This window comes from Telopea speciosissima, chromosome 7, assembly GCF_018873765.1.
Source record: "Telopea speciosissima isolate NSW1024214 ecotype Mountain lineage chromosome 7, Tspe_v1, whole genome shotgun sequence".
In the NCBI taxonomy this organism is placed as follows: Eukaryota; Viridiplantae; Streptophyta; class Magnoliopsida; order Proteales; family Proteaceae; genus Telopea; species Telopea speciosissima.
In genome coordinates this window covers 3,074,624-3,093,903 of record NC_057922.1, presented here as the reverse complement: position 1 = coordinate 3,093,903, position 19,280 = coordinate 3,074,624, and the positions used below count along the sequence as shown (strand labels likewise).

Here is a 19,280-nt window from a genome sequence, read left to right as displayed (position 1 = left end):
AACTACGAACATTTTTCTCAATATTTAATAATTAAGAAGCGAAAAAGAAAAAAAGAAGAAGATGCAAATAACGCATGTGTGCTGCGGTCAACAGAAGATGTGAAGAAAGGAAGAGCAATTCGTTGTTTCGTATCCTCTGCGATTTTAATAAAATTTTCCATTTTTTTGTTTGTTTCACTTCTCAAGCCTTTTTTACAAAAAAAAAAACTTCTCAAGCCTTTCCAATTTCCATCTCTCTCTCTCTCTCTCTCACCGTCTTCTCCAAAGTTAAATCTGAGCCTCTCCGTCTCGACATCTCTCTCTATCTTTAATCTATTTCTTCTTACAGACATCTTTCTGCGATGCTTCTCACAGAACCCTAAGAAATAAAGAGAAAGAGAAGGTGAGAAGAAGCTCTGAATCTGATTGTTCATGGCAACAGAATCGGACATCTGAAGAAGCAGATAGAGCGACTCTGGTTTTTAGTGGATGGTCTCATGGGTGCCGCCGGTTCCAAGCTCGAGAAAGCTCTTGGTGACCAGTTTCCCGAAGGCGAGAGGTATTTCGGGCTAGAGAATTTCGGCAACACTTGCTATTGTAATAGCGTTTTGCAGGTCTGTTTATTAATCTTATATTCGTTTGATTAAGGATATCTGTTTCGTTTATAGGATTTCCTTTTACGCCTGATTTTTAGGGTTAATTATGGTGGTAGTAGTGAATGGTTCGTTTGTGGTATTTCTGAGTCCATTGTTTTGCTTCCTGTGAGTTCTTAATTCGATTAAATTTTTAATACTAGACGGGTTTCTGCTTGTCATTCACCAAAAGTTTCATATTATTGGCTTTATTGTTTCTTGTTATGTACTAATGCGATTTATTAGTAATTTTTAAGATTTGTTATATGCGGGTGTTTTCCATGTTTGAAGCCAGACCTATAAGACTGCGGGTTATGCTGTTTTTCACGGGGTATTTATTTTGTTTAGGTTTGATAAACATTGGACGCTCGTCATGGGCTAGTTGTTATGGTGCCACTGTCATCCGCTTTTAGAGGCTGATAATTTATTCTTGCCAGTTTTGTAGTTTTTGGATTCACTTTTGTATGGTTGCATGCCACCAAACTATGTCATTAGTCTTACCCTCATCTCGTCACTTAGTTGTATCACTCCTTAGCACTTAGAACTGTCGTATAAAACTTATCCTTTGTTCTGTGTAATGTGCCAATCATATAAGCTGTAATTCAGACTTACGAGCATTTGGCATGATATTATTGATTATGTGTGAGCTGTCCAATTTTCAACTTGAAGGAGCTGTGTCTGAGAGGCAAAACTTTAGTCACCATAGTGTTGAAACTGTCCATGGCGAGTGCAGATTTTCATTTTGTGGAATCTCTCTCTCATCAATACTCCATTTTTTGTTTACTTATCTTGAAACCTTTTGATTCTAAGGTTGATCTCCATAACTCCAACTTGGCATTAATCTCTGCTTTTGTTCCGTCCACCGAAACAATATCATTAGCAAAAAGCATACACAAAGGAACTTTATCTTGAATGTCTTCTGGTTAAATCATCTATGATAAGCACAAACAGATAAGGGCTTAAATCTGATCCTTGACGTATCTCAATTATCTTTAACCCCACAGTTCATACACTAGTCACCACAACATTATACATATCTTTAACTAAAAAGGCGTACCCAGTGCACGAAGCTCCCGTCACTGTGGGGTCTGGGGAGGGTCATAATGTATGCAGTCTTACCCCTGCTTTCGCAGAGAGGCTGTTTCCAGCATTATACATATCTTTAACTATGTCCACATATTTACTTGAAACACTTCTCTTTACTAGTACTTGCCAAATTAATTCTCTAGGGAGATTGTCGTAATTTTTTTCTAGGTCAATATGGACCATATGGAGATCCTTCCTGCAATCTCTAAATCTTTCCATGAGTCTCCTATGTGAGTAAATAGCTTCTGTCATGGATCTTCTTGGCATAAAACCAAATTGGTTCTCCATAATAGTAGTTTCTTGTCTTAGGTGGGTTTCAATAACTCTCACCCATAATTGCATAGTATAACTCATTAGTTTTATGCCTCTATAATTATTGGAACTTTGAATATCACCTTTATTTTTATAAATCAGAACCACTGTACTTCTCCATTCACCTGGTGTTTTTCTTGTGCTCATAATCTTATTAAACAACTTGGTTAGCCAAGATAAACCACAGATTCCTAAGCTTTTCCACACGTCTAATGGGACCCAATTTGGACTTGATGCCTTGCCTACTTTCATCCTCCTTAAAGCTTCTTTTACTTTAGGCACTCTAATTTTTCGTATATATCTACGACATGTGATGTCTTGATGGGTATTGTAGCCTTCCAGGACTTTTTATTAAAATGTCTTCATTTAGTAGGCTGTAGAAATAATCTTTCCATCCCTCCTTAATTTCCTCATTCCTTATTAGTACTTTACCATCTTTACTTTTAATACATCTTATATGGTCGAAATCTCATCTCTTCTTTTTTTTCTCATTTTAGCTATCTTATAGATAGCTTTCCCCCCTTCATTTGTGCTAAGATTTGTCATAATGATCTTCATATTTCTTTACCTTTGCTTTTTCCACAATTTTCTTAGCTTCATTTCTGACAAATTTATATCTTTTTAGATCCTCAACAATCTTAGTCTTTTGCCATGTCTTAAAACTAGCTTTCTTAGCCTTAATGGCTGCTTGAACCTCATTATCCCCCCACAAAGGCTTCCCTAGAGGAATGGAGTTTTCCTTTCAATTTGCTTAGGACATCCTTAGCAACCTTCTTATACAAGCAGTCATCTCATTTCACATCGTATTAGTGTCTCCATCAAAGTCCCACCTTCCTTGTTTGATCAATTTATCAATAACTGATTTTAAGATCTCTTTTTAAGTTCCACCACCTTATCCTAGGGAAAATAAGCTCACATTTCTTACGATTGGGCGTAATAAGATACATATCCATGACCACTAATCTATGCTGTGTGGTTACACTCTCCCCCATTTTAACTTTACAATCCTTACATAACAACCTATCGGACCAGGTAGTTAAAAAGAAATCTATTGGCTACTATGATACCCACTTTTGAAGGTAACTAAATGCTCCTCTCTCTTTTCAAAGTATGTGTTTACAATGGATAAATCATAAGCCACAACGAAATCTAAAACTGAAGTCCCCTCCTCATTCCTCTCTCTAAAACCATATCCTCCATGTACACCTTCATAGCCTATACGATCTCTCGCAACATGTCTGTTCAGATCACCCCCTATAATAATATTTTCTCTTTGATTATAACCTTCCACTAATCCATCCATGTATTCCCAAAATTGTAACTTACTACTTTCATCCAATCCTACTTGGAGTCCGTAAGTGCTAATTATATTGATAACCTCTTTCTCCAACACAAGCTTGATGGATATAATCCTATCACCAAATCTTTTAACATCCACAACGTCATTCTTTAAATCTTTATCCACTACTATGCCTACTTCACTAATATTACTTTTATCCCCCTTGTGCCAAAGCTTAAAGTCATCAAACTCCTTAGTTGTGTAACTTATGTTACCCTTCCATTTATTCTCTTGAATACAAACTATGTTAGTCCTTCTTCTCCTCATAACATCCACCAATTCTAGTCAATACTAAGAACAATTCTATAACAAAATAAAAAACATACTAAGCATCAAAGGTTACCTCACTTTTCAATCAAAATACTACTGAAAACTTTTTCACCTCCTACCTCTATTTGTTGTGAGCCCCACTTGTTTTCATATCGCTTGACATGAACTCTACTTTCCACTAAGCGCCCAAATTAAAACTTGAAAGTTCTTGTATAATTTATTTATTCTTCACTTTACCATTTATTGTTTTTTCCTTAAAAACTTCACTTCACTTCTAATGAAAGGGGGTACGATATGGCGTAGTCCTGGAAGAATCCATACTGTTCAAGTCAGTGGTCGCTGAAAACTTGTTAGTATAGAGTCCAAACTAGAAAAGGCATGTGTATAATTTTTATGTAGGATTCTGAGAGCGGCCAAGTGGGCGAACCTTGGTGCAACGGTTAAGTTGCACTATTGCATCTTGTTGGTTGCGGGTTCAAAACTTGGAAACAGCTTCTTTTGCGAAGCAGGGGGTATGGCTGCGTACATTTGCCCGTCTCAGACCCTGCAGTGGCGGGAGCCTTGTGCACTGGGATGCTCTTTTAATATTGAGAGTGGCCCCTTCATGCAAAAATGCTGAAGGTTAGGTGCTTCTCCAAACTCACCTTCCCTGTGCCCTGCATAGGTGGGACCAGCACTGGATAATTGCCCTTTATTTGAATTGTACTCTCTTAAGTAGGGTAATGCTTTAATGAGATTACAGTAGTTCCCGATGTACAATTGTGGCTAACCCTAAGACTTATCCTCAAGGCACTAATTAGGTTTCTTTGGCATTTGGCTTGATTCTTGGATAGGATTTCAAATTATTCTTTCTAGGAAACTAACCTAAAGGGGCTTGAAATTCCAAGAAATAGAAATTAGAGGTTAAGATGCATAGACATACTGGCCAGTTTAGTATTGGTGCATTGGGCCGATGTTGAGTTTCCTGTTCTTCCTTGATTTGTAAGGATTCTCGATGGAATCTTGGAATTAGTTCGGGGTTTCTTGCGATGGAATGCTCTATGACTTTGAGGAATTGATCATGAAAAATGTAATATTGATTCCCTCTAGCAGGTCATAAAGTATAGAAGAAAAACATGAAGAGAGGAAAAACCATAAGAGTCCACCTAGAATTGAAGGAACAAGTTAATGTTTTGACTCCATGCTGTGGGGAAGCAATTGAGCTACATTAACTGATTTCATTTGATGTGAAAATGTAAAAGGCAGTATCAATTTGTATATATGCTTCATAATGAACTCTTACAGTGGCTTGAATGAATTCAAAAATTCTTTTTCAATTTCGGTCGAGACCCAAGCATGCTGGTCATCCAGCTTAAGGAAGAATGTCAAGAAACTGAAGTAACTGGGATTTTCTGCCTCATTCAGCCCTTAGATTTTTTATGATGTAGGGGTCTTCGTTTTTCTATAACTGAGATGACATTGCCATTTTAGAAAAAAAGGGCGTACCCACTGCATGAGGCTTCCACCACTGCGGGGTCTGGGGAGGGTCATAATGTATGCAGTCTTACCCCTGCTTTGTGGAGAGGCTGTAGGCTGTTTCCTGAGACTCGAACCTGTGACCACTTGGTCACAATGGAGCAACCTTACCGTTGCACCAAGGTCCACCCTCAGATGACATTGCCATTTTGATTTAAAAAAATGTGACTTCTCAATTTTTTCTTTATTAGTTTTATGAATAAAGGTTGTGGGGATAGTCTTATAATTTCTACCACCCAAAAAACAAAAGGAAAATCAAGAAAAAAGGACAATTGTATAAAACCCTGGTAAGGCTACTGTATACAACAACTCAGCCTTTTCCCAACTACATGGGGTCGGCTACATGGATCCTAGCAAAGACAAAATAATAACAACTAGTAATTACTAGTAAGAGAAAAGGGGCATAACAACATCGACAAAAACTCAGCAAAACTCACTAACATGTGGGGGCCGGGGGGGGGGTCAGCTGCATGGATCTATGCCTTCCACACAGCTCTATACAAGGCCATACTTGAGTCGAGGCCCAAACTATGCAAGTCTTTCCTCATTACTTTTCCTAGGGTCATTTTAGGCCTGCCCATAGCTCTTTTAGATCCTTCAATCTGGATCGAAACATTCCTTAGTGCTGGTCCATCCCAATGCCTTTGTTGAACACGACCATGCCTCAAATGACTCTCTCGAAGGTTTACATGGATAGTGGCTACTCCCAACTCAGCTCTAATCTTTTTTTCTTCCTCTTACTTTATCCTTCTTAGTCATGTTAACTATGAGCCACTTCTTATAGGGGCTACTCCCAACTTGCCATAGAACAATCTCAACATCCTCATCTCTGCCACACTTAGGAAACTTAAATATGCATTTCCAATCCTGTACTTAAAGTTTATCATCATAACATAAAAAGTTTGGAAGGTGCAGAAACTTTTGTGTTAAAGAGTGGGAAGAAGACCGAGAGGAAAAGGGAACAAATCAGAAAATGGAAGTATGGGGTGTGCTGTTGTGGATGCTATTTCTCAGTGGAGGTTGTTGTAGTTTTGTGCTCATTTTTCTCATGCATGTGGGTGAAAAAATCTGATTCCAACTTCCTAGGTAACCTTTGATCTAGATGACTCGGAGCTTTGAGCTTTGTTTTTCAGCATGTTGGGTTTGACTTAAACTAAAGATTGGGTGGGTTGGGTGGTTCCTTTTCTTACTCTTCTTTTAATGTCTAGTGGTTTCCATTTTCTTGTTTAAGTTCTTCTGGTGTCTAGAATTTAGACATTATTCCCTTGGATTTACTTAAAGATACTCTTCTCTTGAAAAGTACTGCTTCGGACAACCTTGCTGGACCACAAATTTTAGCAAAGATATTGAGAGAACTCATTCACTCTTTGTTTATTAAAGTTCAGTGAATATGTTAGATTTTTATTTAGCTTCCAGATTCTCTCTTCATTCTTTTTCTGTCAATTCCAATGACGTTTCTTTTCACCTTGAGACTTTTTTACATGGTATTTTCCTTGATAAATTTGTGTTTTTCTAAGAATGTTTCCGATAGTGTGATATGGGTTTCAGACTTGTCACCATTTTTTAAAGATTTCAGGTTTTCATGCTACACTATGTGCTCCGATGCCAGCTAAATTAGCAAAAGTGGGCTTATTTTAGTAGAAATTAGCCTTGGTTAGGGTTATATACGTTTTAGGCCTTTGGTCCAAGGGGATCTCATTGTAATGGGTCACTTTAACGGGCCTAAAATAAAGGTAGGACTTAGGAGTTAGGAATACGGGATTTACTTTGTTAGTTTGCTTAAGTTAAGAGTCCTGTTTCTTTATTTTTAATTGTTATTGCAGTGTTTTAGTGAGGTTGGATTAGCTATCTATGACTCCAGCCTTGTTTAAGTTGTTTCTTTCTCATTTTTTGTAGAGTTTTAGTCAGTTTAGACTAACTCCAAAGCAAGCTATTGGCTGGAGCAGGTTTAGGTACATATTTATTTTAAATATATGTAAGGTCTATATATCGAGTTTGAAGATTGAATGATGAAGCTTTGCTTTGTTGTGGTTTGTGGATCCAGGATTGCATCCATAGTTGTCACATCATCTATGCTATCGTAGGCGTTGGAGGTGACATCAACAGGGCATCAAGGCTTCACCTGGTGAAGGCACCCTTCCAGCAAAAAGTGTTTGGATGCCTAGGCGACGCGGACGCCTTGACAACTATGCTTGCATATATGGGATGTATGTGTGTTTACTCTTGTGAGATTCAAGAGTGTTTAATTGCTATGAGATTCAGTGGTGAATCATGGTGGGATTCCATTTCCAGTCCTACAGATTAGGTGGATTCCTGATCATATCTTCCTTTCTTTTCTCTTTTCTTCCATTGATTACAAGTCTGTTCATCTAACTTCTCTGGTGATTTCAGTTATTCTAGTGCTATTAAACTTCTTCAATTTTCTGATTTCTTGAATTTGAACCTTATGTTTCTGGTTCTGTTTGTTGATAAATTCTGATATTTCAGATTGAATTCTATTTTGAAAATTAAAACCTATTATCGATTTCAGGTTACTACTGGAACGCAATTTTTTCAATACTCAATTTTCTGGTTTGACTTCTCTGGTTATGATTTCCTGCTACTGTAAATCTTCATAATGCTGTTTATTTATTAAATTAGATCATGAGTAGTCCACTGTTTTGACCCTTATAACAATTCTGCATCGAATTCTCAGTTGTCTGGTTTTTCAAGTTTCATACTTGAGCAAGGAAATCTCCATATCTTTAAATCTGTCCATCAGATTTAGATCATCTTTTGCAAATCTGTTATATTGACTGATTAGAGCAATCTTATGCTTATCAGATTTGTTCTGGTTGAGTTATTCAATTTTCTCCTATTCTGGTTCTTATTCTTTTCCGATGTGATCCTGTCACAAGCTGATCTCCCACTGGACTTCACTGGTTTGGGATTATTTCTGCATTATGCTCAATTCTAACACTAACAGCTGCATTCTTGTCTAGTTTATGATTGGGAAAAAAATTAAGAGTTATGAAGAAATGTTGCTTTCTGAGAAATGATTAATAAACTAATAGGATTTTGCTGACTACATGGTTGGTTTGAGTTCTATGTGCTTCTATGATACACAATTTTCTCCTATTCTGGTTCTTATTCTTTTCCGATGTGATCCTGTCACAAGCTGATCTCCCACTGGACTTCACTGGTTTGGGATTATTTCTGCATTATGCTCAATTCTAACACTATCAGCTGCATTCTTGTCTAGTTTATGATTGGGAAAAAGTTAAGAGTTATGAAGAAATGTTGCTTTCTGAGAAATGATTAATAAACTAATAGGATTTTGCTGACTACATGGTTGGTTTGAGTTCTATGTGCTTCTATGATACACACTGAGAATTGCCACTGGAGAGCTTGACTGCGTTCTACTTCTGACACTGAGAATTGTATGAATGGAGCGTAACTCTATCCTCTTCTCTTGGGGACTTTGTTTATTGTTTTCGTGATTAGAAATTGACTGCTGAGGCCTGGAAGGGGTTCCTGATTAGATACTTTCTGTTAGAAGAATGTGCTTGTATGGTTTAATGATCATGAACACTGTGCTTGTTATGTTGAAAGCTGTATTTTAGATTGAGTCTTTATTCCTAACAGTTCTTCTCTAATGTTTTATTATTTATTTATTTATTTTGGTCCAGGCCCTTTATTTCTGTGTTCCCTTCCGTGAACAATTATTGGAGTACTATGCAAATGGCAAAAGCCAGGGAGATGCAGAAGAGAATCTCTTGACGTGCTTGGCAGATTTATTCACTCAGGTGACGGTACTCTCTGGCTCATTTTAGTTGCATGTTTTTAATGTGGACTCTGGTCCAATTAATGTCTGGTGCACAGAAAATGAAACCTACCCTACAATTTTGCAAAGTGGTTTGGCTATAGAACTTAAGTTCTGTTTTCTTCTTCATTGATATGTGCTTGTTGCCAATTACTTGTAATTTTATCTAGCTGTGGGGTGGTGTTGTTTGTATGTCCAGTGTTATATTTCAGTCACACTAACTAGTGAATCCCATATCGGAACACACTACTTATATTTCAAGTACCGGGGCTTAATATATGAGATTATTCAAACTTCAGAGTAAAATTCATACAGCTGCTTTAAAATACTACTTCCTTGTTAGTTTGGTATCCAAGCAACACCAATATCTACATTTTGATTTTTTCTGGTTTTGAAAACTTGTCTTGCTTGAGATTGAAGCATGCTAGCAAATTTTACAATACAACTTTGGCCCATGTGGAGTCTCTTAATCCAGATGAGACCATTGGCATTAGTTCAAGGTAGCAATTTTTGAATAATGCCTTGTCAAAAATCCTAGATGGGTTTGGGAATATCCTCTACGTATCAATGACATGTCGATAAGGGAACTGCTGGATGAAATTGGTGCTTGAGAAAGGTTTATATTGAGGTCAAATCTTACTTCATCAAGGTGGTGGCAGAAAGGAGTTTATTTTTATACCAGTTTTGTGTGACCATGATGAACCTACAAACAGCTTAAACCTAGCACTTTGCAGAGTAATTAGAGTTATGACATGGTTGACATCTGTACTCCATTTTTGGAGGCACCCTGACTCTCTGGTCTATTGTGGGAATTGTCCCTATTTACTTGTATATGATGCCAATTTTTTTAGTGAGGGTTTATGTAAAATGGAAAAACCAAGTGGATGGTACCCGATGTGGAAACTACTTGATTCTGCTGCTTTGACTACTGCTTAGACTTTTTTCCATAGTAATTTTATTTTATCTTTTTTAATTCTTTTTACTCCTTTGTACTTTTATTACTTTTTTTTACTCCCTTCTACTTCTATTATTTCTATTACTGTCATGACCTCTTCGGTTCCATGTAGCCGACCCCATTTAGTTGGGATAAGGTTATGGTTGTTGTATTTACATAAACTGAAAAAACCAAGGGGATGGTATGTGGTGTGGAAACTTCTTGGATTGATGAGAGATCTAAGTGAGGATTTATGTAAAATGAAAAAAAAGCAAGGGGATGATTATTTTTATCTTGGTGTACCAACGTAATGCACAGAAATGTGCCCTAATCACTTGTCTTTTATGATTTTATTATTTAATTAGATTTAGTGATTATGATGTGGTTAAATGTTTCCTGGTGGCACACCTAGGAAGGTATTTGTTGATGGGAATCTTGAGAGCCATCAGATTAAATTGGATGGCCCTCTTCCTTAATCTTCCTCTTCGACTCTTGCAACCAGAATGCGATAATCTGCGACTCCTGTGACTTGCAATTGGATTCCTGTGTCAGGATTCTGACAAACTGGAACTCTGATAACTCTTATCTTGTGATCTCTCCAGTGACCATGTTCACAGTTGGTTTTCCGAGTTTCAGGTCTAGTTTATAGCTTAATGTTCAAGGTTTCATGGAGCTTTAATTTATTTTTTTAGTGAACTCGTCAGGAAAAGGAAGAGGTGAAAGGGTAGAAGAAGAGGAAGAAGATTAAAAGATGGGCATGGATAGATATAATTTAATATCCTAATCAAGGGCGTCTAGCCCACACATCAAGAGATACCTTCTGGGGTGCCAACCAGAAAGCCTTTCGATTTTGATTTTTATTAATTTAATTTAAATTGTGATTTACTATTTACATAGTACATATCCTGGTTTACTATTTTAATAAAGGGGAATCGTTCTCTGCATGGGAGTGCAGGGGCCACGTGCGTGGCAGCCAATGAGAGCGCGCGCTGGCACATTGGGGGGCGGAAATTCCGCCATTCATGGGGGTGGGGCAGTCATTTCCCCCCCAATGTGTGTGGGCGTGGCCCCTGCGTCCCGTGCAGGGAATTTTTCTCCTTTAATAAATATGGATTTATCTTGAAATTCTGACCAGGAAAGGGTTTTAGCCATTGTCTATTTGACCAAGTTGGAACATATTAGGAGTCAGTTGGGATTTTATGAAGCAGCATCAAAGCTCAGATTTTGGTCGAACAAAATTATGGATTGAAAGTTTCTGCTGCAAAATTTTTTCTCTTGGCTGTAGGAGAGACGTTATTGACTATTGTTGCTGTTGTTATTTGTTCCTGTCATCATCATTGCCAATTTTTGCTATTTGAGTCGCTATTATTTGTGATTCTCCACAGATCTAGATTATTTGTGCTCGTTAATGTGAATTGTTTTTTCTTGGTTGATCTGCAAAGAATTGTTGATCCTGCCTATTCCTAAGAGTTCTATTATGTCCTTGATTTCTTTGCTAGATTATGGAAAATTGTGAGATTTAATTCCAAGAAGATTACATCCTTTTCCTATACATAACTCACCAAACAAACTTTTTTTTTTTTAATACTGACACCAACTAAACCTAAGGAGTAATCTTATATCTCCATCCGGCCATCCTGTCTTTGGAACATGCTCTGATTTCTTGTAGGATTTTGAAACTCTTACACCTTACATTTATTTCTTCCTTGTAATCCTATTTGAAAAGCCTAATATTCTTCCTTGTCTCTTATTTTTCTTGACTTTGAACGTACCTAAATTATCCCAGGCATTGTTTTGACTTTGCCAAAGCCATGTTTTAGAGGTGTATTGCTTTTGTCCTACATCAGGATGCGATGTGGACTGAAAGTCAGAGAACCTGCTCTTGTTATACTGTTATGTCTGAAATTTGGGGAATTACAAAAAGTTGTTGATGCTTCTGCTACTGCAGGGTCTGGGATGGCAAATGTGCAGATGAAGGCGCCTCCACTAATGAATCTGCAGTAAACTATGGCTAGGGACAAATATTTTGACATAATAACCCATCTTATGTCATGTTGTAAGCAAGAATGATTGGTGCTGCAATGAGCTGGGTTTTGTAGAACATGTCGACCACTTGAATTGTTCATGACTGTTGTTTTGGTCGGGTCAAAATAAAAGAGGAACATAAGATCTTTTATTGGCGTTTTTATAGTATTTTGCTTTGAGGTAATAGAAATGTTAACCTTTATTATAAAGGTGAATTCATCAAAGAAAAAAAATTACTAAACGGCGAAGTGAGCATTCAGTCCCCTATAAGGTGGTATTGCTCTGTGGGCAAAGCTTTTGCCATGCAACTAGTGGATGGCCTGAGTTTCTATGGCTTTGTTCAAATCTCCATATTGTCTGGCTCTTGACAAGGAGACCAGCACCTATACACTTATTTAGCTCTTTAATTAGCAGTTTTGGAGATTTAGTTTTTAGTCGCCATAATGGGTGCTCTTTTTCTCTAGTTCTTCCAAGAATCCAAGATTGTCGGGTGGATTGACTTGGTTACATTCTTTATGAGGGAAATACAAATACAGTTGACATGCCAAGAAAGTCTTACTAGTTAATTCTCAGTGTTTGATGGCATCTTCTTATCTTTTGTTTGGCTCTTGCTGTATTTTCCATCCTCCATATCTTGGATATCTTGTTCTTAAATAACACTTAGTTAACAATGGGGAAGATTTGGTATATTCTCGAAGCTTGATAGTGTTAACTTGTTATTTTTAGAAATTAAATGTGTCCACGGAGTTCTCCTTTCATCAATATTTTGGTGTTCATTTATGCAGATAAGTTCTCAGAAGAAGAAAACCGGTGTCATTGCTCCAAAGCGTTTTGTCCAGAGAGTGAAGAAACAGAATGAACTTTTCCGCAGCTACATGCATCAGGTATATTTTTAATGTGGAAACATGCATGTGTTTGTTTCAAAACCACAGAAGCTGAAGTCATGATTTGGTGGTTTTACCTTTGAAGTACTTCTGATTTGAATGATTTACTAGAAGCCAATTTAGCTGGCAGTCTTACATTTAGTTGACCTATTGCAGTCAAGCCTGAGCTTTGTGTTTTCTAGCACAGCTTCCCCCAAAAAAGAGGGATTCTGTGAAGTAACCCACCGAGCGCCTTTTTGAATTGTTCAATAGCTTGAAATGCATCTTGCAGACCTTTTACCTGTTTGATGGTTGAGAATGCTATAAATGGCCTTGGTGTTAGGTTAGGAAAATTAGCTAAACTAACACTAGGACCTTTTGATCTGTCAATCTCTGGCCAAATCATGCATGATAGTCAGATCGCAACTGTTCCTTGTAGGATCTGTCCAATCAAATAGGTTGCACTTTAGCATTTGCATGGTTCATTTCAGTGGCCTCACACAGCATTCAATTATGCATATAAGAAATTCCAGTGATCTATAATCAGTATGGGGTCTCCTAAATGCTTTGACATATAATTTCATGGAGTCGTCTGATTTTATGTTAGATCAGGTGGAGGTGTAATGACTTCATGGAAATTACCTGCGTTTATATTCTGTATTTAGCTCACAAGTCTGTACCAAGGTTCCTGGTTTCAGTCGAAACCTGTACATTTTTTCTGCAAGTTTCGATGGATGGTAAATTAGATCCTGAAACTTCTAGGACACACTATTTTAGGCTCTCTAAATATAGTGGAACCTTTAGATTTTAAAAAATCACACCCAAAATGGTAGTTTGACTTCGGACCGTAGGTTGGTTGTGTACGTTATATACATTCTCTAATATGGCCTATTCCTCACACTGTTTAGTACTAGAACGCATATATTTCAAATAAAAAAACTTAAATGTGCATTAGAAATGAATAGACATCAAATTATAAACCATATCATAAATCATGGATCATACATGGTTTGTTACTAAGTGTCAAGCGGAGTCAACAATACAAGCAACAAGGCACCCCTATACCTCCAACTTTGAATCTTGCATAAATCTTTCGACAACGCAACAAATTGTCGCTTCCACTGTGTTCATCTACTGCACAAGTATTTGTTCCAACCTTGTACAGCAATGATTTGGCTAAGAAAGCACAAAATTGGGGTTTTTCAACCTTCACTGTCGAAACCAGCGATATGGGTTGAAATGTCGACCCATTTCACTCAAAGTATGGGACTTATACTAGTGGCTTTGAATAATTTTGACCGAAATTTAGGCGTTTTGCAATCCCTTAGTATCGCAGTCTGTTTCTTTTCGACAACCTGCAAAAACGAAATATTTCAGTTGGTTTTGCTAAATTTCGTCGAAACCTTGTACCATGGTCTGTACAAGTACTGTGTTATTTGACCTTTAATATGCACTGGAATTATTTGTCATAGCTAGAACCCATTCCAATGGCTAAAGCTAAATTTTACTTTCTTAAGTGTAGAGCATTTATCCGTAAGTGATAGAATATAAAATCTGTCCATCGAGCCTAAATTGAAGGTACAAATCAATCCAAATAGAGAATGCAGAGACTCGATGAAATGCAAATAATGTTGCATTCTTACTCGAAATAACATAAGGAAAGAACTGAGTCCCCAATTTTTTTCTTTTAGCATACCATTCTGTGTTTGTGTCAAGGCAGCTAGCTCTCTTTGAAGAAAGATTGTACTGTAACAATTTCATAAAGAAACGATGTTCGTGCTTTTCTGTTTTTTGTAGGATGCCCATGAATTTTTGAACTTCTTGCTAAATGAGCTTGTTGACATACTGGAGAAAGAGTCCCAAGCTACAAAAAGCTCTTCGGAGACTTCATCACCATCAGAAAAGATTGCAAACGGTCCAAAGAATGCTCAAGCCAATGGTGCACAAAAGGAGCCATTGGTTACCTGGGTTCATAAAAATTTTCAGGTGAATAATCTCCCTATTGCAATCTTTTATCCTTCAACTAATCAGTTGCATCGTTAACTTGTGTTTTCCATTTCTTATGCTTGGTGAGAGACTGCTTACGTGGTTCACAAATTTAGTTTCCTCGAATTTTGACTTACATGTGACCTACCTGTGCATCAAACCCAACAGTCAGTGGCTGCAATTTAGGCAGCTCTTGCCAAATTGCAAAAGCCCAAAGACTGATGACCACGAATGAGTAGTTTCGGTGGATGCATGGGTAGACTTAATGCATTGTTTAGTCTATATCATCAAGTACATGAATCTGTGTGTGTTCCTCTACCCCCTTTTATTTAATCTGTGGCGTTATGGTGTATGTAAATGCAGGGTATTCTGACCAATGAGACAAAGTGCTTAAGATGTGAGACAGTCACAGCAAGGGATGAAACATTTTTAGACTTGAGCCTTGATATCGAACAGAACAGCTCAATCACAAGCTGTCTCAAAAATTTCAGTTCTACCGAAACGTTGAACGCGGAAGATAAGTTCTTCTGTGACAAGTGCTGCAGGTACCTTCCTTTTAATCTCTTTAGTAAATTTTACCGTTGCCTTGTTAGATATAGAATGATGGTTCCTGTTTGCCTGCCATTGAGCCAAGTTTCACATGGACCATGACCAGCGATGTATCTGATCAATGACGGTTCAGTCTAACCTGGATTAATGAATGAATGAGCCATTAAGGCTTACCAAGGAACATAAGCTGGCACAGAGTAAAGGATAAAAGAACTTTCTTATTTAGCTGTTAAACCGTATGGATTAGCTGTTTTACCATTTTTGGTATTGATAATCCTGACTTGTTTTGTTGTTGGTTCACATGAGAGGTCTAGTCCTGGGTTAGCTATTACAACTTGACAGGGCAGTACAGGTTTTGAAGACATGACTTAAATTCATAGTTGTCATGGCGTCGCCATGGCGTCCTGGCACTGGGGGAAAGGGCATATCGAGATCCGCCATGGTATATGTATAAATATCGAGCGATATGGCTTCCATGGCGTCGCCATGGACGCCATACCACGATATATGGGTATGTCGACCGATATTTGAACATTTAATGTATAAAAGTCAGGTTTATATATATATATTTTTTTAAAAACGATTTAATAACTTAGATGCTTTTTCGTTAATGTGTATTGGAGGTGTAACTTTTTCAAGTTACACCTGCAATACACATTATCATAAAACTTAAATAAACATAATAACTTATAGTCTTATACGGTTATACCCTAATGGGGGAAATAGAAAATTAGAAATCGCAAAAGGAAAATCGAGAGGAGAGGGATCGTGACTCCGGCAAGCGGCAACGGTAACTTCCTCGCTTCCTGCAACTCTCGAGTCTCGGCAGCCTTCGAACAAGTTCGAAGTTCGAACTTCTCCAGTTCTCCGGCAATCTCCAGGACTCCAACTCTCCAAGTAAGTAAATTTTTAATTTTTTTTTAATTTGGATCTTCTTCCTCCTCCCAGGCAGACGCCGCAGACCTCGTCTTCTTCTTCTTAACTTCTTCTTCTTCAGTTCTTCTCCTCCCAGCCTCTGGTAGTGATTACAGCCAGTAGTATCGTGTTTTTTTTGTAATTTTTTCTCTTGCCTTGCTTCCTCCTCCCAGGCAGACCTCTTCTTCTTCTTCTTCTTCTTCTTAACTTCTTCTTCTTCAGTTCTTCTCCTCCCAGCCTCCGGTAGTGATTACAGCCAGTAGTATCGTTTTTATTTTTATTTTTTCTCTTGCCTTGCACAGCCACATTTACACACACAGTGACAGGGAGAGAGTCGAGAGACGGGGGGATTTATTTCAGTTAGTAGTCCTCGACTCCTCTCGGTTTTTATTTTCTTTTTTCTTTTTTCTTCTTTGCTTGTACAGTCTCGGAGACAGGGACATAGTCGAGAGACAGAGGGGGGAGGGATTCATTCCAGTCAGTGCTGTAACCATAGCCCTCTCGGTTTTTTTTTTTTTTTCTTTTTTCTTCTTTGCTTGTACAGTCACAGAGATTCACAGAGACAGGGACATAGTCGAGAGAGAGGGAGGAGGGATTTATTCCAGTCAGTGTTGTAACCATAGTCCTCTCGGTTTTTTTTTTTTCTTTCTTTTTTCTTCTTCTTGCCTTGCAACTAGCTTGCTTACAGTCGCAGACCTTGGGACTAGCATTTTTTTTTTCTTCTTCTTGCCCTGCACAGTGCACACATACACACAGTGTCACACACAGAGACAGGGAGAGAGTCGAGAGACAGAAGGGGGGAGGGATTTATTACAGCCGAACTATCTCTGTTTTTTGTTTTTTTTTTTCCTTTTTCTTGCCTTGCAGTTGCAGGTTAGCCTATCATTTAATTTTTACTATTGCTTTCAATTATTTGATAGGTTATCTATATTTTCAATTTTTCATACTTTCATATACACTAATGGATATTAGTTACACTTTCATGAATTAAACCATAGTGGCATAGTATATTAGTAGTAGTGTAGTACACTTTCATGTTGATTTTTGATGTTATAGGACATATATTATGGCATACTCAATGACATTAAAAATAGAGAAAATAAAAAATTAAACATGGTCGACATGCTCGCCATGGCAACGCCATGGAGGGCGACATGTCGATATATCGACGTGACACCCTTCCACCGACTTGGATCGCCGTGACGCCGTGACAACTATGCTTAAATTTGTTCCATCTTTTACTTCAAGCACATGCAAGGATCCTGAAATTCAAATTGACTACTATGCTGTCACCTAAAAGTTATCCTGCTCTTAAATATTGACCTGGTTTCATTATCCTTTTATTGTAGGGGGGCTGGGTTTCATTATCTTTCTTCTCTCTCTTGATTGATCAGTTTTTTCCTGTGAAATCTACATGGGACCCACTGAATCATGGGTTTCAAATGGTGTTCAGGGTCTTCTAGATGGAGTTAACGTGCAATGCATGTAGAAGTAATAAATTCTTCTGTTCTTTATCTGAGACTGGTTTTCAGAAGAAAGAATAAAGTTTGGCCAAGTAGTCTTCCATGTTGTTGGGTTTCTGTTCAAATCATTAAATATGATTTTTTTTTTCCTGTTACAGTTTGCAGGAAGCTCAGAAGAGGATGAAGATCAAAAAGCCACCTCACATCCTGGTTATCCATCTGAAGCGCTTCAAGTACATTGAGCAACTTGGCCGGTACAAAAAGCTATCTTACCGTGTTGTGTTCCCGTTGGAACTGAAGCTCAGCAACACAGTAGAAGATGCAGACCTTGAGTATTCACTCTTTGCGGTGGTTGTCCATGTTGGTAGTGGGCCCAACCATGGACATTACGTTAGCCTAGTGAAGAGTCACAACCACTGGTTGTTCTTTGATGATGAGAATGTGGAGATGATAGATGAATCTGCTGTACAGACATTCTTTGGGTCTGCGCAGGAATATTCTAGCAACACAGATCATGGATACATACTGTTCTACGAGAGCCTCGCTACCAATAATAACAAGAGTTAGGAAGGGGCTTCAAATAATTGGTGAGATTTTTTTCAGTTAAGGAGATGGTGGGTATTTGCTTCCTTTGTTAGCTCCTTTTCTTGTTTTCACTGTTCCTTTTTTTCCTCTTTCATATTTAACTTGTGGGAGAGCTCTCGAATATCATTGAGATGAGAAATGATATAATGAAGTGATTGCTGTGTACAGTGGATGGTGGAAACACACAGTCCTTTGGTGTGTTCATCAATAAGACAAAAGAATGTAAATGATGAAGAGAGTTTCAGAGACACTTGTATTTTTTCACTGTCGAGAATATTTGTTTTATAGTTTTTTTTGTTTTTGGTAAACAATATTTGTTTTATAGTTGAAATGCAATACAATTGCACCCAATTACTTTTCCCATCTATTGCTACGCACAAATGTCTGAATATGCTCTCATATCCTTAGATAGCCGTAACGAATTTATAAAGAACTGACCTAACTGTTCAAATCAGAGGAAATCACTCGGTATAATTGTAGCAACAGATAATGGATTCTCTTATTTTATTTATTTATTTTTGCTCTAAATCCAGGAGAAGTGCCAAATTTATGCAGGTCCAGGGGGAATAGAGAAGTGCTCAGATCTTGTACCATGATTTTTGGCATGTCAATTGGTCAAAATCTCAACTGTTGGAATGGGAAGAGGACAGTGTATTAGACGTCAAATTTAGAGCTTGTTTGGCAATTTAACAAACGACCCAGAAACTTGATATATGAGTATGGGACCTTAGGATCTATTTACCACAATATTTCAATACTACAGGAACTGATGTCGCCTGTTACAGATATTTTATTTTTATTTTTGGGGACGGCAATGAGTGATGATGTCATATGGAGTTTGTCTTGAAAATTCAAGTCAAAGTATATACATGGTGGGTTGTACAATGGTCATATGTCAATTTGTTTGGACGTAAAGATCAAATTGCATCTTCCATGATATAATATATCTCTAGGGTTATTTCAGCTTGCTCTCAAATGAAGTAACTTATGCTGCGATTCATATGTATTCTTGGAATGCAAGTCGA

At 37.7% G+C, this 19,280-nt stretch overlaps 1 protein-coding gene and 1 long non-coding RNA gene across 2 annotated transcripts; one reads left to right on the top strand and one right to left on the bottom strand.

Annotated features, from left to right (window-relative positions):
- The first annotated feature begins 315 nt into the window (after positions 1-315).
- On the top strand, positions 316-18,606 carry LOC122668865 (ubiquitin carboxyl-terminal hydrolase 4). Its single transcript, XM_043865420.1, has 6 exons — positions 316-593; positions 8,802-8,918; positions 12,680-12,778; positions 14,555-14,743; positions 15,107-15,288; positions 17,829-18,606. Exons 1-6 carry the CDS (start codon positions 477-479, stop codon positions 18,235-18,237), a joined length of 1,113 nt encoding a protein of 370 aa, XP_043721355.1. The 5' UTR covers positions 316-476; the 3' UTR covers positions 18,238-18,606.
- LOC122668866 lies at positions 14,537-15,058 on the bottom strand. Its single transcript, XR_006333927.1, has 2 exons — positions 14,852-15,058; positions 14,537-14,780 (listed from the first exon to the last, which is right to left on the bottom strand). It is a non-coding gene; the product is annotated as an uncharacterized LOC122668866 (long non-coding RNA).
- Positions 18,607-19,280: the final 674 nt, after the last annotated feature.

What these genes read in the sequence shown, in the direction of transcription:
- LOC122668865 (XM_043865420.1), top strand. Translation starts at nt 477, where the DNA reads ATGGGTGCCGCCGGTTCCAAGCTCGAGAAAGCTCTTGGTGACCAGTTT. An exon ending in TGGCAGATTTATTCACTCAG is followed by an intron (nt 8,919 to 12,679) that starts GTGACGGTACTC and finishes TCATTTATGCAG; the next exon opens with ATAAGTTCTCAGAAGAAGAA. An exon ending in TCCGCAGCTACATGCATCAG is followed by an intron (nt 12,779 to 14,554) that starts GTATATTTTTAA and finishes TGTTTTTTGTAG; the next exon opens with GATGCCCATGAATTTTTGAA.